Below are 27,223 nucleotides of genomic sequence, written 5' to 3'. Positions count from 1 at the left end.
TCCTACCTTTCAAATCCTCCAATTCACAAGTTAAGGAGAGAAACATTTGTTGGTCATATGCATTGCAGCATGATCGGATAATGTTGATATGGACGGATTATGTTACAAATCATCCAAGGCTTTATTGGGAGCAAAAGATTAATAATAGAGCTTTCGTCTAAAAAGTAATTATTCGCAGAAAAATCATTAAGGTAGCATGAAGACCAACAGATGCACCATCAAAAGAAAATCTTAAACAGATTCACTCTGATAGTACCAATAGATTTACACTTCCCCATCTCGCTAGTGTCGATAAAATGATAATCATAAATTCCAATTCCATAACAGTTCTAAGAACAACTTCAGTCACCATGCGTTCAGGTGTCAAATGATCATCACACCCAATTCAAAAATGAATAAATATAATATAATTAACTTCACCAGTACACTGAGTTAATACAGTGCAATTTGCCTAAAGCTATGCAGTAATGAAATAGATTAATAGACACTTGACTTGTAATACTAAAGATTGAATAAATTCCATGTTCCCATATTAGTTACTGCATGGACTGAAGCTTTTTCATGATGAGCATGCTCATGTCCATGAATCGCCGAGCACAATTGCTAAGGCAAGCTGAATCTTTGGAGCTGAGCTTGCTGCCAGGAGTCCCACTGATGCATTTATCCCAACATTGGTCTGTAAGTTTCCCGACCATCTGACCGATCATAGCATTTTGACCCTATTGCTACAGTAAACCAAATCAAGATGAAACGGGTGAACCATCGAAATTGCTTTTAAAATTACTTACCAATTCATAAAAAATAAATGCAAATTCATACGTTAATTTCCCTTATTGTCTGGCAGGTAATTTAGCTAACGTGTGTATCAGAAAAAGCAGATCATACCACGATCACATTACGAATATATTCACAATATTCAATAAACATCAAGAAGCACATGGGGCCAAATTTAAATTATTGTCAAAAAAGGGCATAAAATATTACTATAGATACCAGAAAATCTCAAAACACTAGAAAAAAGCATAATAAAATATCGCATCAACATGAAGAGTAAATTGTTCAATTATTGTATGCTATTTAATATTTTAATCAAACAAATGAAAATTTGACCTAATAAACAGATGGTGAAGCAATGTCATCAAACTGCATGAGCAATAAGAAAGGATCAAAAAACACAAATGGAGACCTAAAATTTATGATAATCAGGTAAATGTTTATAACCCACCATAACCTGAATTATCAAATGTTGTGAAAGCTTCTAGATTTGAAGTTAAAGGAGTTTCCAAACATGAAATGGCTCACAATTTATTCACTCTCATTCATAAAAACCAAAAAAGGTCTATAATATCAGGATTTATATTTAAATACAAGTCCCTATTCCAATATTGTCTGAACATGCATATTGGTGAATTGCAACTAAAGCGGAGCCAAATTTGAACTTAACCTGAACCAGAATTGTGAAACAAAAAAAAAAATCAACTTTAATTTGAATCTAACATATATACAGAGAAACAACAAGACTCAAACAGATCAGAAGCACTAATCAATCGTCTAAATTTAAAACATTAGAAGAAGTATTCAGGGAATCGAAATTACATGCAATTCAAAAAAATCCTGAATTTGCGCTTCATACAGTCCACATACACAACCCCACAATAAGCCCCAAAAAATTCTTTTTCTTTTCTTTTTCCAACTATCCTTCCTTGGTCCACGTGTAAAACACCTTTCTCGAACGACGTTGCATCGCATATTTCCATTGCAAAGTCTAGCATCTCACATCATATGCTCTCAAACCAGATAAAAGGAAAATAAATAAATAAATAAATCTTAACAAAGTCAAAATATACACCTCGTTACAGCCAAATAGCCAAAGTAAAAAAAAAATTCATGTGAGCATGATGTCAGAGAGCGACAAAAACGAAAAAGAAACAAATATAAGAGAGCGAAGAGCAGATGTTTCAAACCTTGAGAAACGCTTGCAACTCCGACGAATTATCCATCGTCGCCTCGGCCAAGAACCCCAAAAGAAAACAGACAAAACCCCTTAAATCCTAACGTGTTGGCCGCTGCAAAAAGAGGAGATTTATGGTTGGTGGGAACGGGTTGGGCCGTACGAACAACCTAACTCGGCCGAACCGGCACTTGAATTAACCGACGCTCGCTTGAGCCAGGCCCGGTTCATTAACATAGTATCTCTAAAACACGTTGTGCGAGAAGTGAGAAATAAAGAACTATTGTGACTAATTTCTAGCTCCAAAAAATCTGAAACATTAACTAATATGTCCCTCCAATATATTCATGTGAGATTGTAAGTTATAGATAATATAGTAGATAGGTAGGATGTTCGTTAGTGTCCAAGTTAATAATATATAGGGACAACATATACGTATAATATGAATAAAACAGTGGAAAGAAGTCGCCTACATCTTAAGAATGGAAGTGGAAATGAATTCATTAAGCTAACAATTTGGCTTGAGAAAGCCCAACTGAGACACTCCATCTTAAAATAATGTGGACAAAGCTACACCAAAGCCGCACTCAGTCGCATTTTGGATTATATATTATTTTTCAGGTCCAAAATGTCCCCTTCGCCTATCTCATGCGGAGACGTATGTAATAATCCTAAATATGAAGGTCAATCAAATCATCTCACAACCGGTGGCGCATACGCTTCGCAGTCGTAAGCATGACATCGTATAGTTATCCGTCCTGCAATGACTAATTGGCCCTTCACGATGCCACGGATAGGCAACCCAAAGGGTTAGGGCATTTCCGGTATACTCAAAATAATAACTCCTCCCGCCACTCCAACGTCAATTTCCAGCAGGAAAGTAATCCAAGAGTGACGAGGATCAACACAATTTTCTCGTGAAGCATCACGTAATTTCTCTAACAGAGAATAGCAATGCCTGTTGGGGAGGTTAATTCAGCTCAATCATGTCGAGTCACACAAGGAGAAACCCCTTTTGTTCTGCATATCCATTGGGTTAGACACCAAGGACCCACTGCCAACTCATACCAACGTTGATGTGCCTGTGCAAGTAATAGATTAGCTTACCAGTGTGTCCAACTCTCGAGTGTTCGATATTAGTTTTTTGTGCGGTTGCTTATCGTGATGGAATTACTCGCACCGCAGGAGTCTGCTCAATAATTTCGAAGCATAAGTCTCCCAATCCCTATCGCCGCACATTGTTTTCCTTCTCATTACATTGCATCAGACTGCTCGAGTTTTCTGCTTCACGTTACTGTGGTCGTCGGCCTCTTTCCGCAACCTTTTTCTATAAAGAACTCTCCCTTTTATCTCCTCCCTTCATCACCACTACTCCTCTTCCTTGTCCTTCGATCCTTCTCTTCTTCCATCCTCTGAACTGAAGGATAAATAAAGCAGCATAACATGGGACTGTGATCTCGAGAAGTCGGATCATAACACACTCAAATGGATCACAAGCCGAGTCCTGTAAGGTGTGGAGCTTTGAGGCTGCCCCCCGGGTTTAGGTTCCACCCCAGCGATGAAGAGCTAGTTGTTCAGTACCTCAAGAGGAAGGTCTTCTCCTGCCCATTGCCAGCTTTCTTCATTCCCGATATCGATCTCAGGAAGCACGATCCGTGGAACTTACCTGGTTAGTATGATACTATGTGCATATTTGATGATACAAATTACTATCACAAGTCATTTCGGAGTCGTCTTCGATTCTACCGCTCAGTCCAAGTGATGGCTCCTCCAAATACTCGTGCAGGTGCGTGCCAAGGAGAGAGGTACTTCTTCAACCTTAGAAAGTCCAGGTATCCTAATGGCAAGCGATCGAACCGGGCGGCGAGCTCCGGTTACTGGAAGGCCACAGGTAAGGACAAGCAGATCGTAGCTTCCGGGTGCAACCAGGTGGTGGGGATCAAAAAGGTTTTGATCTTTTACAGAGGAAAACTTCCTGCTGGTTCTCGAACTGATTGGATTATGCATGAGTATAGCCTTGCCGGCTCTGATAACCCAGCCTTGATCTTTCCGCAAAGGAAGAACTCAACTCATGTGAGTTTCTAATGCCAACGTTTGCCTTTTAGTAATCTTCACTTAAGATTATGCAAGTGCGTGTGCGATCCTAGTCGTTGTAAGTTGGAAATTAGCATTGATCTTATTCCGACGTCGGAGTGAAACCATCATCTTCTATCTTTCTACCAAGTAACAGGAGAACAGAGAAGAAAAACTACGTCAGACGGAGATAAATGGAACTGTTTGCTGAATTCTTCAAATATGTTGTCTATCATGCAGGGTATGATGGTTCCAAACCAAGATTGGGTGCTCTGTCGCATTTTTAAGAAGAGAAGAACCACCAACATGGTCGATGAGATTGAACAAGACCGCGACGAGGGCAAGATTAGAAGCAGTGCCGCTGGTTTCATTGATTTCATGCAGCAGAGAGAGAGCGATCAGACACCATCCTCATCCTCTTCGCCTTAGAGGAGCTGTGTCGCTGAGCTCTTCGAAGAAATCATGAGTTCATCTCCCTGAGGAATAGAGGCCAATTATATCAGTTGTTTCGCGTTGCTGTATCAAAGTTTAGTCTGTATGTTCTTTCCCTGATCGGAAACCTAGTGAGAATACACAAAGAGCGCTTAACTCTAGGATTTGAAGTCTCTGCATCTTCTCTCTAAAGTTTCCTGCTTGTAAACACATGGTTCAATAATTAATCCGACCTTTATCCTTACTTCCTACCACTGATATGGATACGCTTGACAAACATCATCTTCACCAAGAATATTTTGAGCCAGATTTTGCCTTGGCAACAGAGAAGAGCATTTGTTTGACCTCTGATATGGATCCAGCCATGCATTCTTAAGCTGCGGTTCTTGCTTGATCAAGGATGGCATACCCTTGTCCATGCTTTATGCAAACACAAAGCTGTCTGTCATCGGGACTCTTTACCACATAGTCCAAAGAATATTTCATTAAACTGCAACTTCATAAGCAATTAATGAACAAGCATTTCGAGGGCATCTCCAAGAACAATGTCCGTCTATGCACAAACGCAAACCATCCCATCTTCAAGTGATATCTACGTCTTTGAATCAAGCATTTGAGGACCATTAGTGGTGATGTGCGATGTGTCCATCTTGATTCCGCAAAGACCGTCTTCCCCGGACCACTTGCAATTAACTTTCTCCTACTCCACAGCCACTTGTAATCATCCAGAGTTTTGGAGGTGTCCATGACGAAGACATGGCCCAGAAATGGACAATCATTTGGACGGTATTAACCGACGAGCTAAAGCTGATCCCACAGATTCTGACGTTACCTCCACCTTAGCAACCACTCTTCTACGGTAGGATTATACTTCTTTCCAGCATTAAATTCAAGTTTTCATTCTTCCAGATGAGATTTTTCTCGTCGCATCTCACTATTGACATCATCCTTATAAACAATATATGAATATGTACACGGAGGGTAGGTTAGCAACTCTTGGAAGCGATCAAGCTCATGAAGCTTCCAACTACAGGTTGTGTCCACCGCCAGTTAATACGAGACGAGGATTATTCTTGTGGAACACACGATACAAATGCTTCCAGGAAGTATCGCATTATCGACGGTGGGGGATAAAAGTTCCAAATCTGCAAAAGGTGGAAGCTCATAATTTAGTCACGAGTCTAATCCAGCTCATAATTTGGATCTAGCATGACACAGAGTACAACCTTAAGACATGATGAGAGTGAAATATGTGATTGTAATGAACATTCCACGCAGTTTGGTTTAATGATTTAGCTTTATTAATTATGGCGGGTACTATAAAAATACTCGTTAAGTTATAATATCGTTCCCGGCCGATTACAACTCGGCATGTCTGCAATCGTACTCACCACTTCAAATCTGCTTTTAGTCCAAATCAATATAATTAAATTGTGATTGTGAAGTGGTTGGGAAACCACCATTTGGAACTTAGCACAGCAAAGAAGGAGACATAATATATATATATATATATATATATATATATATATATATATATATATATATATATATATATATGTATATATAATTAGCCTGATCAGATAAAGCTTGGCTTAGTAAAACATGTAGAGATCTCTAAAATAACATGCGGACATAACTGCTTCCCAAGTGTTCTTCTGCCCGACAAAGTTTGTTGTGAGTGACGTTTTGGTATCGTCATCCAACGTAAAACCTCATCCGTGACGTAACCCATCGAGTCACCAATAAACTTGGCAATATCTTCTCATGAAAACAGTTGAAAAGTTATTAGATTATTTTCAGGAATCAGATAACGGTGTAATCTTGGATACAATGACGGTTGAGGCCATGCCAGTCTCTCCCTTCGATCAATACGTATCGAAGCGTGGCGCGTCCCGCTCCTCGTAGGGCGAAGCGGCATCGGAGTCCCACTGCTGCCGCCGCGGCGGTGGATGACTGTCCGCCACCTTCCACACCTTGACGGACTTGTCTAAGCTCCCGCTGTACACCACCCACATCCCCGCCCCGCCGTCGTCAGCGTCCGGCTCCACGGCCAGGCACTTGACCGGCCCCGTGTGCCCCGTCAGCACCGAGAGGCACACGTGTCCCCCTTCCCCCTCCCGCCGCCACACGCATATCGTCTTGTCCGCGGACCCACTGAACACCAGGCTCCGCGCCACCGCCAGGCACAGCACCGCCACCTTGTGCCCCCGGAGCACCCCGCCGCACCTGCCTGCTCCATTGACCCCTCTCCGGTCCCACCAGCTGACCCCGCCGTCGGAGGACCCCCCGTATACCACCCCCGCCGTCGCGTTTACCACCAGCGCCGTCACCGCCATGTCCTGCCGCACGAGCGTCAGCGCATGCTCGTGCCTCGTCAGGCCGCCTGGCTTCTTCCATCCTTTCTTCTTGTCCGGCTTGGGCACCTCCTCCTTCCTCCACACCTTCACCGTGCCGTCGGCCGAGCCGGTGAAGACCAGCCCGTCGAACCCCACCGCCACCGCGTTGACGGCGTCGTCGTGGGCGTTCACCGACTCGATGCACCGCAGGTCCTCCACGCGCCACACCTTCAGCGTCCGGTCCCACGACCCCGAGTACAACAAGCTCTGGTCCTCGCTCAAGCAGAGGCAGGACACGGCGTCGATGTGTCGGATCCAGACAGCGGAGCGGTGGTGGCGCCACCGGGCCTCGACGTAGTTGCTTGGGTTCATGGAGCTCTTCAGCAGGTCCTTGAGCCGCGGGAGCGTGCCGATATGCTTGTGGACGCGCGGATTCTTGGGGGAGACCTTCCAGACCCTGACCTTGCCGTCCTGGTGGCCTGTGAACACGCGGTGGTCGGCGGAGATGATGATGGCCTTCACGAGGCCGCTTGCCGTTTTGAAACCAGAGAATTCCTTCTGCCTCTTCCACACTCGGATGTTCTTGCTGTCTGATCCGGTGTACAGGAGGTCGCCAGTGGCGGCGAGGGAGTAGATGTGGCCTTCCTCGCGGACGAGGGAGCCGACGAGGCCGGTGCCGGAGTTGAAGAGGTCGGTGGCAGTGGTGGCCATGGGAGCAGGAGGGCCGCCAGAGGAATCGAAGAAGAGGTTGGTGGCAGGTTCGTGGTTCCAGGGCGACAAGCGGAAAGGGGAACTGTCGGCAGAGGAGGTTTGTGTGAGGGTGGTGGAGGAGCTGTGGTCAGAATAATAGCCGGGGCTGGCGGCGGAGCCGTTGCTGTGGCGGGTGGGAAACTCTTCCTCACTGGTGGACCTGACGAGGGGCTCGGAGTGCATGAGCGCTGAGAACTTGGAGGGCCGGGGTAGGCCACCGCCAGCTTCTTCGAAAAGATCCCGGCCTCTGTTGCCGCCACCACCACATCCTCTTCTTGATCCGTCTTTCATATATGCAAATGGTCGCAGAAGGGATTCAAAGTGAGAGGGAGAGAGAGAGAGAGAGAGAGAGAGAGAGAGGGGGTGGGGGGGAGCGGAGAATGGAGGGGAGGAAAGATGATAGCAAGGCAATGCGAAAGGAAGAGGAGGGAAGGGACCGGGGGGGGGGGGGAGGCGACACGCGTGAGGTGGAGAGGAATCAGAGGGAGGAACGGAGGAGAACTCGGCCCGCCGCAGGAGCGCAGGGAACCACGATGGAGATTCACCTGTCTCACCCGCGTCAGGGAACAGGGTGCTCCTCTCACAAGGATGATGTCAGGTAATCCAATCATGATGTCATGCATGGCCTCACTAACTGGCTGCACGTTCTCCGGCTTTGGGGTCGTGAGAATATATATATATATATATATATATATATATATATATATACAGAGATAAAAATACTGATATCGATATATAAAAATAATATAAAGGATAATAAAAAATATTTTAATTTATGAATAATTTAATTATACATTTCATAAGAGATAAAACGAAGAACATCTTAAGGATGGTATCTGCTTATTTAAGGAGACCTACAAATGTCAAATGTTAGCATTAAAAACTATACATAAAAACTCAAATGTTATTAACCTAATCACAATAAAAGATCCAAATGGCTGACCTAAATAATTAGAACATTATGATTTATTATTATTATTCTAATGTTCACTAATGGACATATTATGATTATGTTGTTTTAGAATAAAGTTACGCCGGAAAAGAACATAATACTACATGAAACTACATAAATGATTCCACACCGTCTTATTTTGTTTTTCAGAAAAAATATTACTAAAAACTATACATAAAAGTTCAAATGTTATTAATTCAATCACAGTAAAAGATGACCCAAATAATTAGTACACTATGATTTATTGTTATTATTTTAATGTTCATTAATGGATTATGTTATTTTAAAATAAAATAAAAAGTCATTTTCCACTCTTTTTTTAAATATTGTTTATAATTACATCTTTTCCCTTTCCATTAAACACTGAATGTTTATATAAGTAATGTCTACATTATAATTAGATTTCCATCATCAATTTTAATTTATATTTTTATAAGCTATCTTTCCAACTTTTTGACATGAAATATGCCAAATGAGAAAAACATATACACTGTTTTACACTAATCTAGTTAGTGAATTCAAATATTATTATTTTTATATAATGCTTAAGTTTTTTAGTTTATTCATTTAAATTATTATATTATTTTACCTATTAGTATTTTATCATGTTTTTATTATTTGAAACATAAAATTATTTTAAATTTATACAATATATTATTACATTCTACAATCGGTTTAATAAAACCATCAGTAAAATAAAACTTTAATACTAACGGGTCAAACAAGTAATAAAAAAATTATTTAAGGAATTGAAATGGTAAGGAGCATTTTGGAAACTTCTAGAGATTTTTTTGAATATTATGGAAAAAAATCACTAAAAAATAAAAAATTGCTCTTTGATAAATTCATGGAAAAGGTTTCGATTTATGGATAGTGCCCCAACTTCCAATAATTCTTAGTAGAATTTTTTAAAATAATAATATTATCATCACACGGATCACATTAGCCTTTGTCGGTCTCATCTTTACATGTCTTCTCTTTGTCGTCTCTAGCTTGTTAACCTCGTATCATTATGTATTTTGCTCTTGTTGTTTTCTCTTATGATCTAATCCACTTACCTCTCTATCATGAGGTGCCTATGCTAAAGTTGACGAAGATAAAAAAAACTTAAAAAGCATGTCCAACGGAATAAAAGATGAAGAGAGTTAGAGCAAGAACAATAAGAGTAAGTGATTTATGCCATAAGCAAAAACAATAAGAGTAATGTGCATAGGAGAAAATATGATAAGGACCAATATGATTTATGAAGACGAATGATGATATAAGAGGTGAGTGCAACGGTGCATGACTAAGGCGACGATGAGTTCGATGGAGACAAAGTAAAAGAAGCTTTTTCATGCAAAAAGAGTGTTTTGTGAAATTTTTTTAAAATTATTTGTTTTTCAAAAATTCGCACAAATGAATTTATAAGAATTATGTATATTTACATAATAAAATAAAAATAGTTATTTACATGTTGACACCCTCGAAAAGAAAAGAAAGGAAGCCGCGAGAAGAAACACTCAAAATAAGTGCAAAAATAAGATTTATCCCACGCTTAATATCTTTCCCTTCTCTCTCAAATGTAAAGAATGACATAGTCCTTCGTCCTCCGTGCTTCGTTTCAGATCCATCGGAGATGGCTTCGAATCTCGCTCGTCGGATGATCCGTCGCCCTCCTGCAGTAAGCTCTTTTCCTTTTTTTCCGATTCACTTCCGATCCCCCAACGAAAATTTAGGATCCGCAAGCATTATTCTTTTTTTCTTATTCGGTGATATTTTGATAGGTTTGTTTGCTACGAGCTAGAGTTTGATTCAATTCGATGCTATATCGTGTTCTTTTTCTCATAAATTATGCGATTTTCCTTTTTCCCTCTTGTGTTTCGTAATTGCGTCGTCGTGACAAAGAGATATAGTGTTGTGCGGTCATAGTGCTTGTGCGGTGTCGTCTGATTCTGGTTAAATTTGGTACCATTTGGATCACTTAGCATACCATGACACGAGATGTGGATCTGGAGGGAGACGATCTTTATGGGACGAGGAAAAAAAGATAATCTTAAGTGACTATCAAAGAGTAAAATCAGCATGATTATTATTTGACATGGGATTGCCGGATTTCAAGATTTGATGTACACTATTCTGAAGCAAGAAAGTCCAGTAGAATTGAGTCTTTTAGAGATGCATAAACTTGTCTTGGAATTTATTTTGTTGAGCCAAAGAGACAGCGACCCTTCAATATTTTCTGCTCATGTTTATTTTTTGGGAGAAATCTTGGGAGATACAGCTACCAGGAATCAGGTGAAAGTATAAGGTCCTTTATTTTCTTGGTGGCTTTTGATGTTTAGAGTGGTCAACGTGAAACCATGAAAGCAAAAGCAAGAATTACCTGTTGTTTGTAGGAAATAGTGCAATAATATGGACCAACGATAAAGTGACGAGTAAGTAAGCGGAGAAAGAGCAAGGACATTTAGTTTTTAAAAAAATAGTAGAAGAAGACAAGAAGTAAAATATGGTTAGAAAGATAGAAGGTGTTAAGTAAAGATGGAGGACCTTTAAAAGCTTGAACAAGATTAAATCAATTTCAAGTCCACAATTTGGGTGAATCTAAAATATGGTCTTTCAGTAATCTATTTTGGAAAAGTTCTTTAGTTTCCCAGAACATGTGCTCCAACTACTAATTATGCACTGATAAAACTCTAGGACTTCATCTAAGAAAATAAATAATGATTTGATCACTTCGAGGGGATCAACCTCCAAGTTGGCCAAAGACTTTGAGTTGTATTTGATTGTTTGAGAAAAGTAGCCAAAGACATTACATATATATAGAGTTATTAATCCTTAGCCAACTAGGACTAAGATTTCTAATAAATAGTAATTCCTAATTTGTTATATCAAAGGACTCCTACAACTCAAAAACTCCTACCATAATTAAGAAAAATTAAATAGGAAAATAAAGATTAATATCAAATCCCTAAAATTAGGGACTCTTAAAATTAAGGAATCCTAACATTTCCCGCCTCTCCAAAACAGTCTTGTACTCAAGATTGAGCAGCTACGAATTCTTGAAACTTCTCCTTCAACATTTTGTAAGACTCTCAAGTGGTATCTTCAATTGGTAGGTTGGCTCATTGAACAACCACATCAGTGAGAGGATATCTATGATGCATCACAACACGTCGATCAAGTATGGCTTGAGGTAGAATTTGAACCTCACCAGTAGAAGAAATATCTGGCAAATGGTGTTGCATCACATCATCCTCACTTAACTTCTTTTTAAGACAAGAAACATAAAAAACTGGATGTATCTTAGAGCTTGTTGGCAAGTCCAAGCCATAAGCAACTGGGCTAATACGTTCCACCACCTTATAAGGCCCAAAGAATTGAGGAGACAGCTTCATAGAAGACCGAACTTTTGTAGAAGTGTGCTTGTAAGGCTGAAGTCGAAGAAAAACTCAATCACCCACTGCAAATTCTCTCTCACTACGATGCTTATTAGCTTGTTGTTTCATTCTAGCTAGTGAGACTGTAAGATTATCTCTTAGAATTTGAATAATATTATCCCTATCAAGCAATTCCTTGTCCACTTGATCAACCATAGAAGAACCAGGCATGCATATTGTAATTATGGGAGGAAGTCGACCATAAACCACTTTAAAAGGAGTTATTTTAGTAGAAGAGTGATAAGTGGTATTGTACTACCATTTTGCCCAAGGAAGCCATTTCATTCACTCCTTTGGTTTATCACTGGTAAAACATCTGAGATAGTTTTCTATACATCTGTTCACCACTTCAGTTTGCCCATCTGTTTGTGGGTGATAAGCAGTACTCATATTCAACTTGGTACCTTGCAAGCGAACGAGCTCCTTTTAGAAGGTACTAGTAAAAATTTTATCTCGATCACTAACAATGGAACGTGGAATTTCATGCAACTCATTATATTCTCAACAAAAGTGCGAGCAACGCTTGGAGCAGTATAAGGATGTCGTATAGCACAAAAATGAGTATATTTTATAAGGCGATCCACAACCACAAAGATGATGGTTTTACCTTGAGATGGTGGAAGTCCATCAATAAAATCCATGGATATGTCGGTCCAAGCATCATCAAGAATAGGAAGAGGCTGAAGCAAACCCGAGGTAGCAACTATCTCACCTTTGTGGCACTGGCAAACATCATATTCTACAACAAACTTCTTGATGATTTTCTTCGTACCCTTCCGATAAAAAGGTAGATAGATGCGTCTGTATGTACGAAAAAATCCAGAATGACCCGTAGCTGGTGATGAATGAAACTCCTTCAAAATTATATTATGATAAAAAGAATTTGGTGCCAAAACAATTCTGCCCTTGTAGCGCAAACCTATGAGATCCCAACTATAATTAGGAATAGAAGTTGGATCTTCTTTTAACTTTTTAATAACATCTTGAATTTTAGGATCATTTAACCATTCACTCCTAATAAGTTCTAGTGTTTTGCAAGTAGAAGTAGAAATAGCCATTAGTTCAACTTGTTCTGGAAGGCGAGAAAGTATATCTGCAACTAAATTCTCACTCCCCTTCTTATAAATAATCCCGTAGTTGAAACCCAATAGCTTAGTGACTCATTTTTGCTGTGCTAAAGAAGAAACTCTTTGTTCAATAAAATAGCTTTCCCTTTAGGATCACTTGCTTTCAGTTGATAAAAAGCTTCATAATTAATTTAGAAAAATTCCAAAAGATATCGCTCAGAGTTAATAACTATTCAATTCCAAGCACAACCTCATGGTCCTCCAATGGTAGTAAGAAAAAAATTCACGAGCAATTCTTGGCCCTCGAATTTATCACAGTGTTCAATACAATAGGTCAATCACATGGCAACCTTGTTATCCATAAAATTTTTGGTGTTACTAATATCAATTAAAACAGTAAAAGGTTGGTGTTTCAAAAATCCTTCAACTTTCATAGTTTAAGGATTATAATAGCCAGCTAATGCATGAACAGTATGTGATAGGTTCAATAATCTCATTGTTATCAATACCTTTATGATCAGAGTCTACTGTCTCAATCTCTCGTTTCTCCTCAATTGGTTCAATCATCAAAAGTTTTTCTTGCTTACATCGATGCTCCCTACTCCACGTTTTATCATAATGTCGACACAAGCCCTTTGTTGATCATTCTTTGAGTTTCTCTTGGGTTAGTCTTCTAGTATTAGAATTTCGATTAGGAATGGTTGGAGTAGTTGAATTGCTGATCACCTGTTTATTAACACTCCTGGTTCGACGATTTTCCATGTTAATTTTTTTTCTTTATGTAATCGTGCAAAAGAAATTGCTATTCTCATAGTGCGAGGTTGGCGAGCCTTAATTTCACAATGAATGTCTGAATTAAGACCTTCAATGAATGCTCCCACCAATTGTTTTTCAAACCAATCTTTAGTCCGATTTGATAATTGTTCAAATCAACTTTGATACTCTAACATAGTAGAAGTCTGGCAAATCTTGGCAAGCTGCCCTTCAACATTCTCATATTTGGATGGTCCAAAACGAATAAAAAGTCCTTTCTTGAACTGCTCCCATAAGGGAACTTCATGACAAATTTTATGCCAATCATACCATTGAATAGCATTCTCATCTAGTTGGATTGAAGCTATTTTCACTTTAGAATCTTCTAGAGTTTTATGAAAGCGAAAAAATTTCTCTACTCTAGAAATCCAACTCGTCGAATCTTCATCTTTTCATCTAAGAAATTCTACTTTCATATGAGGGTAGTTATTTTCATGCTCGTGGATGCTCGTGGTAACTTCTTCCTGTGAATTCAGATCAGTCAGGTTATTTACTTGTAGAAGTCGAATTTCCATTTTGTTGAATTTTGCTAAAATTCTCAAGCAAACTTTTTTTGAAATCATTGATAGTTTCTTGTAGCCTGCTCTCAATTTTTACTTTTAATGCTTCAAATTTAGCTTTCATAGAATTGTTAGTAGTTATTGCGTATGATTGTAAATCTATAATTCCTAAGTTTTGTTTATGATTTCGGATCAAGGGCATGAGCACTGCTTACTTGGCGTTGAAGGTGAAGTCATTGTTGGCAGTGTGGGCGTCGGGGCTTGTGGCAACGTCGGAGAGGAGATTGAGGGAATGCCGAATAAGTACCACAAGAACTTTAAGAACGTCGAGGACACACCACAAGAACTTTAGAAACATTGAGGACACACTGCTCTGTTATCAGATGATAAAACCCTAGGGCTTTATTTAAGAAAATAGATAGTGATTTGATCGCTTCGAGGGAATCAACCTCCTTTTGATCGCTTCAAGAGGATCAACCTCCAAGCTAGCCAAAGGCTTTGAATTGTATTTGATTGTTTGAGAAAAGTAGCCAAAGGCATTACATATATATAGTAATAAATAGCATTTCCTAATTTGTTATATCAAAGGACTCCTAAAACTCAAAAACTCTTACCATAACTAGGAAAAACTAAATAGGAAAATAAAGATTAATATCAAATCCCTAAAATTAAGGACTCCTAAAAGTAAGGAATCCTTACATGCACTTGTAAACTTGGGGCATGATGATTTCACAAAATTTTCTAACTGTACAGAATGCAGCTGATTTTTAAGTTCTCTTATAGTTACAAAGGACTATGTAATGATTATTTTCTGAATTTTCTGAAAATTTTGGTCATGACACCAATCCCACTTTACTATGCTAGAGTATGATTTATTTTTCAGCAAGAAATTTGATGTTTATGCTTTCTTGTTATTGTGGCTTTGTATTTTTTTCCCCCAATATGTTCCAATTACTTCTCTTTAGAATGCTGGTGAACTTGTTTAGGTTCTTTTGGTCAAATGCACTCATACTGTTGATTTCTGATTTAGAAGCATATATAATGCCTAACCTATGCCGAAGTGGATTCTACTGTGTAACTTGATGCATTTACTTTGATTTTTTAATCAGTTTTCTATAGGTCCGTCAAGGTACCGAATACTCTTATCATCATCACCTTTCTTGCAGACATTGTTCCTCTTGAGAAGTAATGGACATGTTCGGCACTTTAGCCATCAGATTCTCCTAGGTGATGATGTTTCTATGATTAATATAGTTATCTCACAGTAGTAGAACTTGAGCATTTTATATTATAATGATTTCAGGTGGCTCTATCTGTGCAAAGCCTATGAGGTTAGTGGCTGGAAACTTTTCAAATTTCTAACCTAATTGTTTACATACTTGAGAATTCTGCTTCCTAGTTGTTTTACATAGTTTTGCATGAGTATTGCAGGGAAGCTACAACATTTCTCCCAAGAGCCTCCTCTTACCTATTATGGAGTAGGTCATTTGCTTCTGAGAGCAGTAAGATTTTTCTGCTCCACCAGCTCTGTTAAGTTTTAGATATTTCTTGTTAGAAACTGATTTTTTTTCTTCTTTTCTCTTCTGTTGAAGGTGACCTTGTCGATGCTGTTGTTCCATTCATGGGTGAATCTATAACTGATGGGACTTTAGCAACTTTCCTGAAGAGTATGTATTTCACTCTCCCCTTTCCCCAAACAAATTTCTTTTTTGCATGTCTGAGAAGACATGTACACAAAAATTATGTCTATATGCATATGTATCAGAAGTTTGCTAAATTGTGATTGGGATTGGCAGGTCCAGATCAGATGATCGGGATTGATCAAGATATGAAAAAACCCTATAGAGTAAGAAGATTAAAATTAAGAAATATATAAAGAAAAGTTATGTCAACTGTCCATTAATTTATGTGACCAAATTAATAGTTGCTCCATTGAGAGTAATCTAACATTCCTTGTGTATGTGCAGACAAAATTACTTCTGGAAACACCCTCACTACACATTCAGTCAGTTAAAAGTGAACAATCAAATATCTTGTTCCTGCAAAACAGCAACCTATTTCAGCCAGAGACTGAATCATGATCTTGATCAAAGCATATAAAATCATAAACTAACTTTGGGGCTCTTAGACCCAAAGAACTAGATAAGATGCTTTTCTTTCTAGTATGGTATAATGCATGGTCAATGACTCAATATCACCAAATTTTTTTATAAGTTTTTGGGTGTAGGCATTTTAGTCACCATCAATCACATGGAATTATTCAACTCTAGAGTTCAGTTCCCTATTAATTAGACCACAAGTGAAAGGTTTCGCCTTCATGTCCTGTGCAGAGCCTAGCAGTCTGTCTATGACCTGTGTGCATATTCTCATAAATGCTTGCATGCTCTCTTTGCCAAATGTTCAAAGAAGTTGGATTTATGTCAGTTCCCTTCATATTATGAGACTGTCTCTCCCTGAGACAGAAACTTCTAGGGATGGGTCCAGCCCTTTTGTTGTGGGTCATGCATGTCAAGATGCACATTATTGTTCAAATAGTGCAAATTTGGCTCTTACAGTGATGATATTTGGAACAGAACCTGGTGATAGGGTTGAAGTTGATGAACCAATTGCGCAGGTTGAAACTGACAAGGTAATACTGCTCATAATTTACAACATTTTGAGTTAGTTAAGGTTACAGAGTGGGTGAAGCCGAAGTCAACTCATTTGTTTTGTATGTATATTTCAGGTGACTATTGATGTAGCTAGTCCTGAAGCTGGCATTATCCAAAAGGTTGGGGACCAATTTGTGCTGCTTTAGATAGTATTCTTTTATATTGTTTTCTTGGAATTCTGGTTATGATTGTGGAATATTTAGTGGCCATATGTTATCAACAGTTCATTGCCAAGGAAGGGGATACAGTCACTCCAGGAACAAAGGTTGCTGTTATCTCCAAGTCTGCTCCAGCAGACACTCATGTTGCTCCATCAGATGAAAAAGTAGGTAAAGATACTACATCTCCTGCCAAGAAGGAGAAAATCAATAAACAAATGCCAAAAGTGGAAGCTCCCATCAAAGAGAAGCCAAAAACACCATCCCTCCCACCTCCCAAAGCTTCACCTTCAGAACCTCAGCTACCTCCTAAAGAAAGAGAAAGACGAGTAAGTCTCATATGAATAAAGATTTTAAAGTTGCATGAGACAGTGAAAATCTTTCATAGGATGGCATTTCCCATTTTTTGAACCTATTGCAATTGCAGGTTCCTATGCCAAGACTAAGAAAAAGGGTTGCAACACGTTTGAAGGATTCACAGAATACGTTTGCAATGCTGACTACTTTTAACGAAGTTGACATGTAAGTATTTGTGTTCTTATTTAATTGTTGACCTTGCTGAGATGTTTGTCTGACCTGGCACAATGCATGTTTTCCTTTTACCCTTTTTTGTGTGATATCATATTGCTGAAATCCCAAAAAGGCATTACAGCTTGTTTTTTGTTGTTGCTGTTGTATTATATTATTGAATCTAGATTCATGAATGGAGAAGAAAAGTCATATGACATTATAGTAATTTCATGAATGTCACATGGACATTTAGCTTAAAGGTAGTTTACATATCTTCCATCTGTTATGGTACCTTATTTGCTAACTGGCAGTTTTTCCCATCTGCTATGTGCAGGTGACCAAAATAATTGTGTTAAGAAAAATTATTAAGTTCATTTGGTTGTTATATTATCTGTGTACATACTTGAAAATCTTAATCTGCTCGTTCAACATACTCAATCCTTTATGCAAGACAGTTTAAGTTTGATGAGATGTTGATATCAATGTATAAAAGAAGGAATAATTAAACAAAAAGTATCCCTGAAGTTGACATGGCCATTACCTGAAGAATGGACTCATGCTCTTTCGAATTCTTTGAAGAAAAAAGGATATGGCATCTCACATATATTGTAAGTTATGATGTGGCAACATATCCAATGCTTTTGAGTTTCTTATATCATTCAAAGGGAAGAAAAAAGAAAAAAAAAAAAAAAAAGGAAAAATAAAAAAAAAATCAAAATCTAATTTTGATTGAAGATTATGAATCTTGATTGTGAATTTCACCTCTATATCAAAGATTCATCATTCTACAAAGATGAAAAGCTATCAATCTTGAATATAATAAAAAATAAGATTATGAAAATTAAATCTATTTGAAGAAGGAAAGAGTAGATGTTTATTTGATTTATGTAATTGGAATCATTAATTGATTTCTATATTTTTCTTTTTATCCTTGTACTTTGTGTCTATAAAAAGGAGAAAAAGATATTGTAATTGGATCAAATGATGAATTAATAAATTGAAGTTCTTTCCCACTCTATATGCGAGTAATGTGAGGTTACCTCCTTGTGGTAGAGCAGAGATGCGATCTTTCTTCTCTCATTTTCCATTCCTCTGATATTACAAAAAATATATATGTTTCCTCTATCCATTGCGATTGTGTCTTGCATCACACAACTAAGCTAAATTAAATTTTGAAGAGTTGATTTCGTGCTTTACTGATGGGTGCAGTAGATTTTTTCTAAATAAGTGCTGAATATCTAGAAGAAGTGTGTCCATTGAACTATAAGAAATGAAATCCTCAACAAGAATCTGATCTGTTAATAAAGAGATTAGAAAATGACAAAAGAAAATTTTATTCTCATCAACTTATAGTAGTACTTATAGAACATATTCTGAAATTATGAGTGCAACACCGACTTTAACAACATTCATGTCAGAGAGTTATTCTGTTGTCATCAGTCTTAAACTTTTCCTTTTTTAATTTCTTCAGAGCTTTGGTTGTGGTAATTGGATTGTTCTTTGTTTTGAGTATTCACTAGAAGCAGAAAAACATGTCTGAGGGTCATCAGTCTCATGGTTTCACAGGCATTAAATGATTTGACAAGATGATTTCTTTGCGTATGTTAAGGTGGGTACTTGACATGACCATCAAAAGTGTATTAACAACTAGTTCTTATGGATTTTACTGGAGCTTGAACATTACAGTGCAGAATCCAAGGCTTCTTAGTAGTTGCAGCACCCTACTTTAAGTTATGTTTAGCCCTTGTGTTGGAGGCAAGGGCTATACCAGTGTTGTCCTCCAGCAACTGGATTCTTGAGGGCAGAGGAAGGCAAGGTTCTTAGAACAAGAAAAAGAAGGACCCGAAATCGACAAATAAGTTTGCTTTAATGTAAAAAAAAAAAAGTGTTTTTTTTTCTTTTAAGCGAATGCGAGTTCATAGATCATGTGGCTTCATAAACTCAATTTGTGTCTTAATCGATAACATTGGCCCCCAAACCAAGCAGAAGTTTATTGATCTAACCTAATTTTCTACATAAAATTGTTATGTTTCTCTGGAACAATCAAAACTGATATTTGAGTGGATAATAATGAGTTAATAGTGAAAACCAAGAACAAGGAGAGCAACAGGAAGGAGGGACTGGAAAGGAGAGATGAAGTCAATCAGAGATCAGGATAGGAAAACAGACCTCACTGATGGTCCACATCTGGCAGTTGACAAAAGACACTGATTACCTTAATGCAGAGAGTGAACTGTACCCATTAAAGGATCTTTGATTCTTTAAATATCGATGATTATCCCTAATAACAATATTCAGATTTCCTCTTTCAGATGAAAGAAAGAATAAGGATTCACTTCTCCTTTTGCTCAAGCCACTTCTCTTTTTGTCCAAAGTCATCCTATTTGTGGTGCACAATTTCATGGAGGTAGCAGTTATGACTGCATTAGATGTCTGCTTTTGGGTTGGGCAGTAAGGGTTGACGAAGGGCAATCACTCTTAAGACTAGAGTTGGGTGAAAAAGAGATGGAGAAGCATGAGTGGTAAGAAAATCTCTAGGATAGGTGAACACTTTGATGAATGAGGCTGGATGGCAATCGTCAAATCTTGAGGATAAAATTGGAAATCTAAAAAGTTCTAACCCTTCCATCCTGAGTTCACTCAATATTTGCTGACAGCTTTCTAATGTATAGATAATGTTAATCTTTTCCTTCCCTTATATTTTTCCTTCTCATTTCTGTACTTTGCTTACGGAAGCTTCAAGTGGAGATTCTTTCCTTTATATTTTTCCTTCTCATATCTGTATTTTGTTTATGAAAGCTTCGAGTGGAGATTCTTTCCTCCCTTTTCACAAAAAAAAATATGAATCAATTTCCATATGTTCTGCTTCATTATCATAATGTATTTTATTTTGTAGGACTAATCTGATGAAGCTCCGTTTTGATTATAAAGATGCCTTTGTGGAAAAGCATGGTGTGAAGTTGGGACTTATGTCTGGTTTTGTCAAGGTATTGTCATGTGAACATTGTGTATTCTTTTTGTTTGCCTGTATATTCATTATTATCTTGTCATGGTGCTAGGCTGCTGTTTCTGGACTTCAAAACCAGCCAATAATTAATGCAGTCATTGATGGTGATGATATTATATACAGGGATTACATCGATGTCAGCATAGCTGTTGGTACACCTAAGGTCCTGTGCTTTCTCGTCTATTTGGATGATTCGATTGAGCAATTGATATATATACATGGTGTCCTACATTTATTGCTTTTGCATTATTGGCATCCAAGCATTGGAGCACTACAAGACACTAAGAGTTAAATTGTGAATTTCATTTCTTAATTTTTTGCAGGGCCTTGTGGTTCCAGTAATCCGTAATGCTGATAGAATGAATTTTGCGGAAATAGAGAAGGAGATTAACACCCTTGCAAAGAAGGCAAGCAACGGGACAATATCCATAGATGAGATGGCTGGAGGAACATTCACAATCTCCAATGGTGGAGTCTATGGAAGCCTTCTGAGTACACCGATCATCAACCCCCCACAAGTAATACACCTAAACCTTAAGAAAGATGGGAACTTGTGATCATGATGTACTCTGACCTCACATAACATGTTTCTGCAGTCTGCGATCTTAGGCATGCACTCCATAGTATCTCGCCCTATGGTGGTTGGTGGCAACATTGTCCCAAGGCCAATGATGTATGTTGCACTGACCTATGATCATAGATTAATTGATGGAAGAGAAGCTGTTTTCTTCCTGCGACGTATTAAAGATGTGGTTGAAGATCCACGAAGGCTTCTCCTTGACTTGTAGGCACATCAGATTACTGATGGCATGAGAGAGATTTTTTTATCACTTGATAACACGTTGCTTCTCGGTGCATCATTTACGAGTTCATATACAAGCTCTCGGCAACCACAATGAATTGCATCATGACTTGTGTTTTTGCTAAAGCAGAGGTCTTTCATTTGACTCCCCGTGAAATTTGGATTCCACCGTCACATTGAACATTGATTTGTAAGATTGTATTTACTTTAGCTACAATTTGTTCAAGTTCAATATCGAGTGAAAGCACAGCACGGGCTCATTCAGGCTTTCACACTCGATGTTTCTTAGCATTGTACAATCGCTTGGTCGTCCAAGTCTGTAAGGCATACTTTGAGCTGCAACAATTACACGTACCCCACCCTTTCGGGGCATGATCATAAAATTGCTGGTTGTCGAAGGTAATCTCTGTATGTGATTAGTTTCTTCCATCCATGTCCAATAAACCTTTTACATTATTGCTTGGTTTATGATGTAGCAGTACAGTGAAATCTATACATGTCCAAGCCAATCCGTCTCGGAATGGTGTGTCGTTATGCTACCACCGAACTTGGTATGAATGAATTAGGTAAGATGGTAAGACACATTACAAGATTAGACATAATGTTAGGGGAGCCATTTTCATCTTATCAAGTAGATTGGGCATAATCTTTCTCGTATGCAAGATTTCGAAAAAGGAAAAAAAAAATCAAACGAATGAAACATGATTACGGTGAAATTATACAATCGTTAGTATTTTAAAGGTCAGGCCATCGCTAGGATTAAAGGACTCCAGGTGTGAAGACTTCGATCGAATAGGATAACATTGTTGGATACAAGATGGACCAGAAAGTGTACAAATCAGAAGTGTCAATTTCTTGGTCAAACTCTTGTGTCTTGCTCCTCAGGAAAGGAACACAATTCTATTGAAATTTTTATGAGCAGAACGGGATACATAATGGTCATAACTTCGTGCTCTGGTTGCTCTTCTGCTTGCACCAGTACCAGTGCAAATGGAACTGGAACTGCTCCATCCATATAGCTGGGTACTCTGCATGTTTTGGTGATCGATATAGCTGGGTACTCTGCATGTTTCAAACCATACTTGAATGCTCAGCACAATTGACACCAAATTGTTTGACCAACGAATGGACATTTGGAGAGGCAAAGTTGGGGTCACAAGGATTTGATACAGGGAAGAGGATACGAAGGTGAGTATTTTTAAAGAATATACTATAGTGTTACTATTCAAGTTATTACGAAGGAGAATAAAATTGACGTGAGTCTTATAATACGATGATAGAGACGAGTTGCAATCTGAAGCAATTGGTCGAAAGGAGTGAGGAAGCGATGGTGGGTCCAAAGTGACTTAGCTACTTAAAACCAAACATCGATTAGAATGGAGGTGAACTCGGAATAGTGTTACAATATTGTAGAGGTGGACTATCGATCGCAAAGAAAAGATATACAAATATGAGACGACGGGTACTAGGGCCATAGTTATGGCAACACTATGATACTGCATAAGTATGACTTCCATAAATTTATCGATCCCTTGTTCTTATGGAGGGAGAGTACTTAGTAATGAAAGATGTCAAGGAGGTAGATAATGTAAAGACAAACTCCAAGTACTAAAATAAGACTGAAATGCAAAAGCCAAAGAACTTCATAAGATCGATAGCAATGAGCTTCTTATTTAAATAGCCAAAAGTAGGAGACTATAGGTCAATACAAGAATGCTCGTCCAAAGAATGAAGTAGGCAGTGCCATACATTTTCTACTTACAAGAGTAGGCTGCAAAAATAATGGTAAAGATGGTAGAATCCTATAGGCTACCAAAACTATTAGACTTACTCAAAGTTGGAACAAAACCTTATATTTTTCGCACAAAACTTCTTACATTACAGAAGTTTGGTAGTAATGAGAAGGCGAATCGCAATAGCTAACTCAACGTAAGGAGTGCAAATACTTCGAATGTTTTGAAAGTGTGAGCAAAGAGTAAGTAAAGACTAATAACCAATACGATGCATAAAGTTAAGTAGGCGGGCGAAGTTGAGTAAACTTTGTATTCTCAACTCTTTAGAGATTAGGTGAAATTGAGTATTCTACTTCTCTTATTTATTTAGTAGAGGAGCTCGGTACAAGTTTATAAACCCTTTGAAAAAACTTTGTGGAAGACAACAATTCTTGAATCATCAATAATGGCAATCGATGCTATCGAGAGTAGACTATCCACTTCATTTCTTAACAGAATATCAATCGAAAGTGAAAATGATATAGATCTACTTGGATGTGATAACTACGTGGAAGAAGAATTGATGGACAAACTTTACAAAGGAAAGACTTAAAAAAAATATTAAAGTCTATGAGATAATATTCATTAAAGCTCCAACCAATATCCACATAATTCAAGTGACATGAGATGTTTAAGATACTAAGCACATAATAAGGAAGGTTTTTTCCTTTATTTGAATGATTCACAAGAATCAACAAAGATCAACATAATTCTATCAACCCTACACTAAAGTCAAGGCATAGTCATTGACAATTTGAAGTAGCAGATCAAATTTTGATTGCATAACAACAACAATGATGAGTAGTTGAGAGCCAAGTGGCGTGTTATAACTGGAACAGAAGATTAAAGATTCAGTAAAGACAAAGAGATGCAATGCCTACAAAGGCTTAGACAATGATGTCTAAGAAATAAGTGGGGGAGAATGTCATGGACAAAATTATAAAGTGTTTGATATAATACTCATGTATTTTCGTATCTTTTGATTTTATTTATACTTTACACATTATGCAGAAGGCTTCCAATAGGGTTGGTAGCCCCTTTTTGTTAGCTTTTTTGATCATTTCAGACTTGTAAATAGATTGTATACAATCATTGCACAAAGGCAAAGTTGTCCAATAAAAGATCATCCAAGTAGTCATTTTGAGGGTTTTCTAACTCTGTAGAATAGTGTAGTGTTAGCTAGAACATCATTCAAGAGCTACTTGGATGGAACATAGTTGGATGGACCTTTGGGTTAATGTTTAGAGTTGATTCGCTACTTTATTCCATAGCATTATCGTGTGTACACTTGTAAGAACTTTTGTCTGTCACAAACCACCTTAGACTCTTTGTTGAGTGACTGTTTAGAACTTACGAAGTCTATGTTTGTAATTTTCATTGCCTATCAAGTGTTTGTTGAAATAATTACTTATGGATCCTGAGTTAAATATTTTCTCTAACTCGTTTTCTCTTTTGCAAATCTTTAAGGAACCATAATGACTAATCCTTTGCGGATATATACACAAGGATGTCATAACTAAATTCGTAATAAAATATCAAGCATGTTGACATATTTCGGTAAGCTTAATGTGTAAACTTATAAATTTAATCAATATCAACACTACTCCAAACCTCCATCCAACCTTATGCCACTTGCAAGATTTTAAGGTGTTGAAAAGGCTGATGTTTTGGTCTGCACCATAATCTACAAAAAAAAAAAAAAAATCATAACACAAAAACTAAATTATTTTGGGATAGTTTTGTTTATTCTTACTCTGTGATCCTACAAACTATTCCTGCTCATAATTTTGAAGTAAAAACACATTGCCAAACATATATAAAAAGCAAACAAAAATAACGAACGATCTGATCATCCATGACATTACGATAATAGGTTCATCTAACACTAAAGCTTGTAAATTGTACAAGTTCTTAATAATGCAATGCCTTTCAACAAAATTATCTCATGCAAGATCATGCGATGACTCCTCGTTGCTTGCTCGGTTTGTTGAGCTTTATGGAGTTGTTGTCTTGAGATACTCCTCAACATGTGCGATCTGTTGCACATGATTCTCCCTCTAGAGAATCGGAACTCATCCTTTCAAAGTATATGTCCCGTTGGAATAACTTTTCTCTTCACATCATTCCCTTTAGAAGTTTCGGAGACTACCATCTCATTGTACCACTTCACCTTATTGAACAAACTATGTATTGTTCTGCCCACACAAATGCACTTACTAGATTGGGGCTCATCACCAATACAACCCTTGTTGCATCCCTTAAGGCCTAGCAACATGCTGAACTCGCTGCACACATCAACCTCCTACGGACATATCATTCTCATGCCGAAGAGAAAGTTTTAATGCTTCATGACATCGAGTTTCGATCGCCTTGGGATGGCCACAGACATTCCATCATCCGCATATAAGTCCTTACATGAGTATTGAATTCTTTGAGTAAATAATTCTCCTCACCTTATGAGCTTTGCACAACTCTTTCGGTCGCTGAACAACACATTCCACTTTGCACGGTTTCATCATTTACCAAGCGTCTCGCTTGCCTTGAGCACCATCAAGTATGGTTGCAAACGTCGAGCCGTAGCTCAAACTCAGCCATCCCAACCTTTGTGTGCAATACATTCTTCTCAAGTTGCTTGTTCTCGTAATGCCTTTTGCATGAAGGGTTGGTCATTCCTCTGAATATCAATCTCAGATGTTTACTCCTCTAAGCGACTCTTTTTCTTATACATCTCTATTCTTGTTTCCCTCAAACGATCGCGCGTGCTAGTTGCTCTCAACGCACCCTCACTAGATCCTCCACGTTTGCATGCAAAGTATTTATATATGTGTTTGTCCTGCTCTGATAACATATGTCACATACTTAGCTGGTTTTACTAAGTCATGCGGTACCCTTACGTGTTTATCCATAAAGATCAACCTTCTCAAAATCTCCTATAGTCTCTTAGGACTTACAAAATAGAAAATGGATTAAAGAAAACGTTTCACTCGGGATTCACAATCAATCATTTCAATAAATATTTCATATTCAATACAAATTAACTTCACAAGCTTTGAACGATCACATAATAAATGTTCCAAAATCGAAATCCTCACAAATGTCCACATGACAACCTATATTTGTAAATCTAGAACAACCACCAAAATCAAAGAAAACGAGACTTTTAAGCCTATTATCAATTTTTTACATACTATATAAATAAAGCAGGAACAAAAATCTAAAGATAACAACATACATAATCGTTATGTTAAAAAAAGGATAAATACAAAATCGTCGTCAAAGGGGACGCAATGGGACAGCTTAAAGTTACCTGGGTGGACGGCAAGATGAGAAGGTGAAGAGTCAATCCTTCGTTGTTTCCGAGACCTGCTCAAAGTTTTATCGATGGACGTAACGAGGTGGAGAAGAAGCTCCACAGTCTTCTTCGATGCAACAAAAATCCCTCTTTTCTCGTCCTTCACCCCCACCCACACATCGCTGCCACCTTAAGCTCGACTTCTCTTGCAATCCTATACTAATATATGCTGCAGCATTCTTCCACACAGAACACTGCCTGCCACACTCGGCATCAAATTGAATCATCTCTTGTCAATAAGTAAGAATAATAATAATTGCAACATCAGCAGCCCAAGTCATGGTGGTTGGCAAAAACTTACCTTTTGCATTTTGTTTATAAGCAAGGAAGTCAGTCATATCTATCATATAAATTCTGTTTCCTCAGTATTGTAGATTATGTCATGTTTGGACCCTCAAGTTGTTAGAGCCGCAATTGAGCCTTATGAAGATTCAATATGTAAGCCAATCGAGATAAGTAGAGTTGTGTCAGATGTTCACACAATTTAAGTCTAACCCATTAAGACCTCAACTCACTTACAATAAGTAAAAGGAGACAAAAACAATCGGCTAAACTATGACATATCCTATCAAGAATTAAAAAGTAAACCAGAAATACCTATTTAATTTAAACTTTATATCACATAATTCAATAATCTGTATTTCAAAAAGGAAACAAACGTATAGGAAACCAAGATCA

General features: G+C 38.0%; 3 protein-coding genes across 3 annotated transcripts; 2 read left to right on the top strand and 1 right to left on the bottom strand.

Moving 5' to 3' along the window:
* Positions 1-3,234: 3,234 nt before the first annotated feature.
* LOC103975081 (NAC domain-containing protein 83) lies at positions 3,235-4,700 on the top strand. Its single transcript, XM_009389992.3, has 3 exons — positions 3,235-3,620; positions 3,738-4,024; positions 4,265-4,700. The coding sequence occupies exons 1-3, from the start codon at positions 3,437-3,439 to the stop codon at positions 4,451-4,453; spliced, it is 660 nt and encodes a 219-aa protein (XP_009388267.1). The 5' UTR covers positions 3,235-3,436; the 3' UTR covers positions 4,454-4,700.
* A 1,476-nt stretch (positions 4,701-6,176) lies between these two features.
* LOC103975080 (protein JINGUBANG-like) lies at positions 6,177-7,941 on the bottom strand. The gene has a single exon (XM_009389990.3). It carries the CDS (start codon positions 7,831-7,833, stop codon positions 6,322-6,324), a length of 1,512 nt encoding a protein of 503 aa, XP_009388265.2. The 5' UTR covers positions 7,834-7,941; the 3' UTR covers positions 6,177-6,321.
* A 52-nt stretch (positions 7,942-7,993) lies between these two features.
* On the top strand, positions 7,994-21,804 carry LOC135592293 (dihydrolipoyllysine-residue succinyltransferase component of 2-oxoglutarate dehydrogenase complex 2, mitochondrial-like). The gene is made up of 14 exons (XM_065081672.1): positions 7,994-8,140; positions 10,102-10,157; positions 15,460-15,520; positions 15,597-15,624; positions 15,725-15,795; positions 15,886-15,960; positions 16,867-16,922; positions 17,019-17,063; positions 17,168-17,431; positions 17,530-17,624; positions 20,509-20,599; positions 20,672-20,782; positions 20,943-21,137; positions 21,216-21,804. Exons 1-14 carry the CDS (start codon positions 8,131-8,133, stop codon positions 21,405-21,407), a joined length of 1,350 nt encoding a protein of 449 aa, XP_064937744.1. The 5' UTR covers positions 7,994-8,130; the 3' UTR covers positions 21,408-21,804.
* The last annotated feature ends 5,419 nt before the right edge of the window (positions 21,805-27,223 follow it).

The sequence above is a fragment of the Musa acuminata genome, chromosome BXJ1-9 (genome assembly GCF_036884655.1).
Source record: "Musa acuminata AAA Group cultivar baxijiao chromosome BXJ1-9, Cavendish_Baxijiao_AAA, whole genome shotgun sequence".
NCBI classification, from domain to species: domain Eukaryota; kingdom Viridiplantae; phylum Streptophyta; class Magnoliopsida; order Zingiberales; family Musaceae; genus Musa; species Musa acuminata.
This window is presented reverse-complemented; position numbering and strand designations above follow the sequence as displayed.

Coding starts and splice junctions, on each gene's coding strand:
- LOC103975081 (XM_009389992.3), top strand. CDS start 3,437: ATGGATCACAAGCCGAGTCCTGTAAGGTGTGGAGCTTTGAGGCTGCCC. Junction 3,621..3,737: donor CGATCCGTGGAACTTACCTG/GTTAGTATGATA, acceptor ATACTCGTGCAG/GTGCGTGCCAAGGAGAGAGG. Junction 4,025..4,264: donor AAAGGAAGAACTCAACTCAT/GTGAGTTTCTAA, acceptor TCTATCATGCAG/GGTATGATGGTTCCAAACCA.
- LOC103975080 (XM_009389990.3), bottom strand. CDS start 7,833: ATGAAAGACGGATCAAGAAGAGGATGTGGTGGTGGCGGCAACAGAGGC.
- LOC135592293 (XM_065081672.1), top strand. Junction 15,625..15,724: donor ATCTGTGCAAAGCCTATGAG/GTTAGTGGCTGG, acceptor TGAGTATTGCAG/GGAAGCTACAACATTTCTCC. Junction 20,783..20,942: donor TAGCTGTTGGTACACCTAAG/GTCCTGTGCTTT, acceptor AATTTTTTGCAG/GGCCTTGTGGTTCCAGTAAT.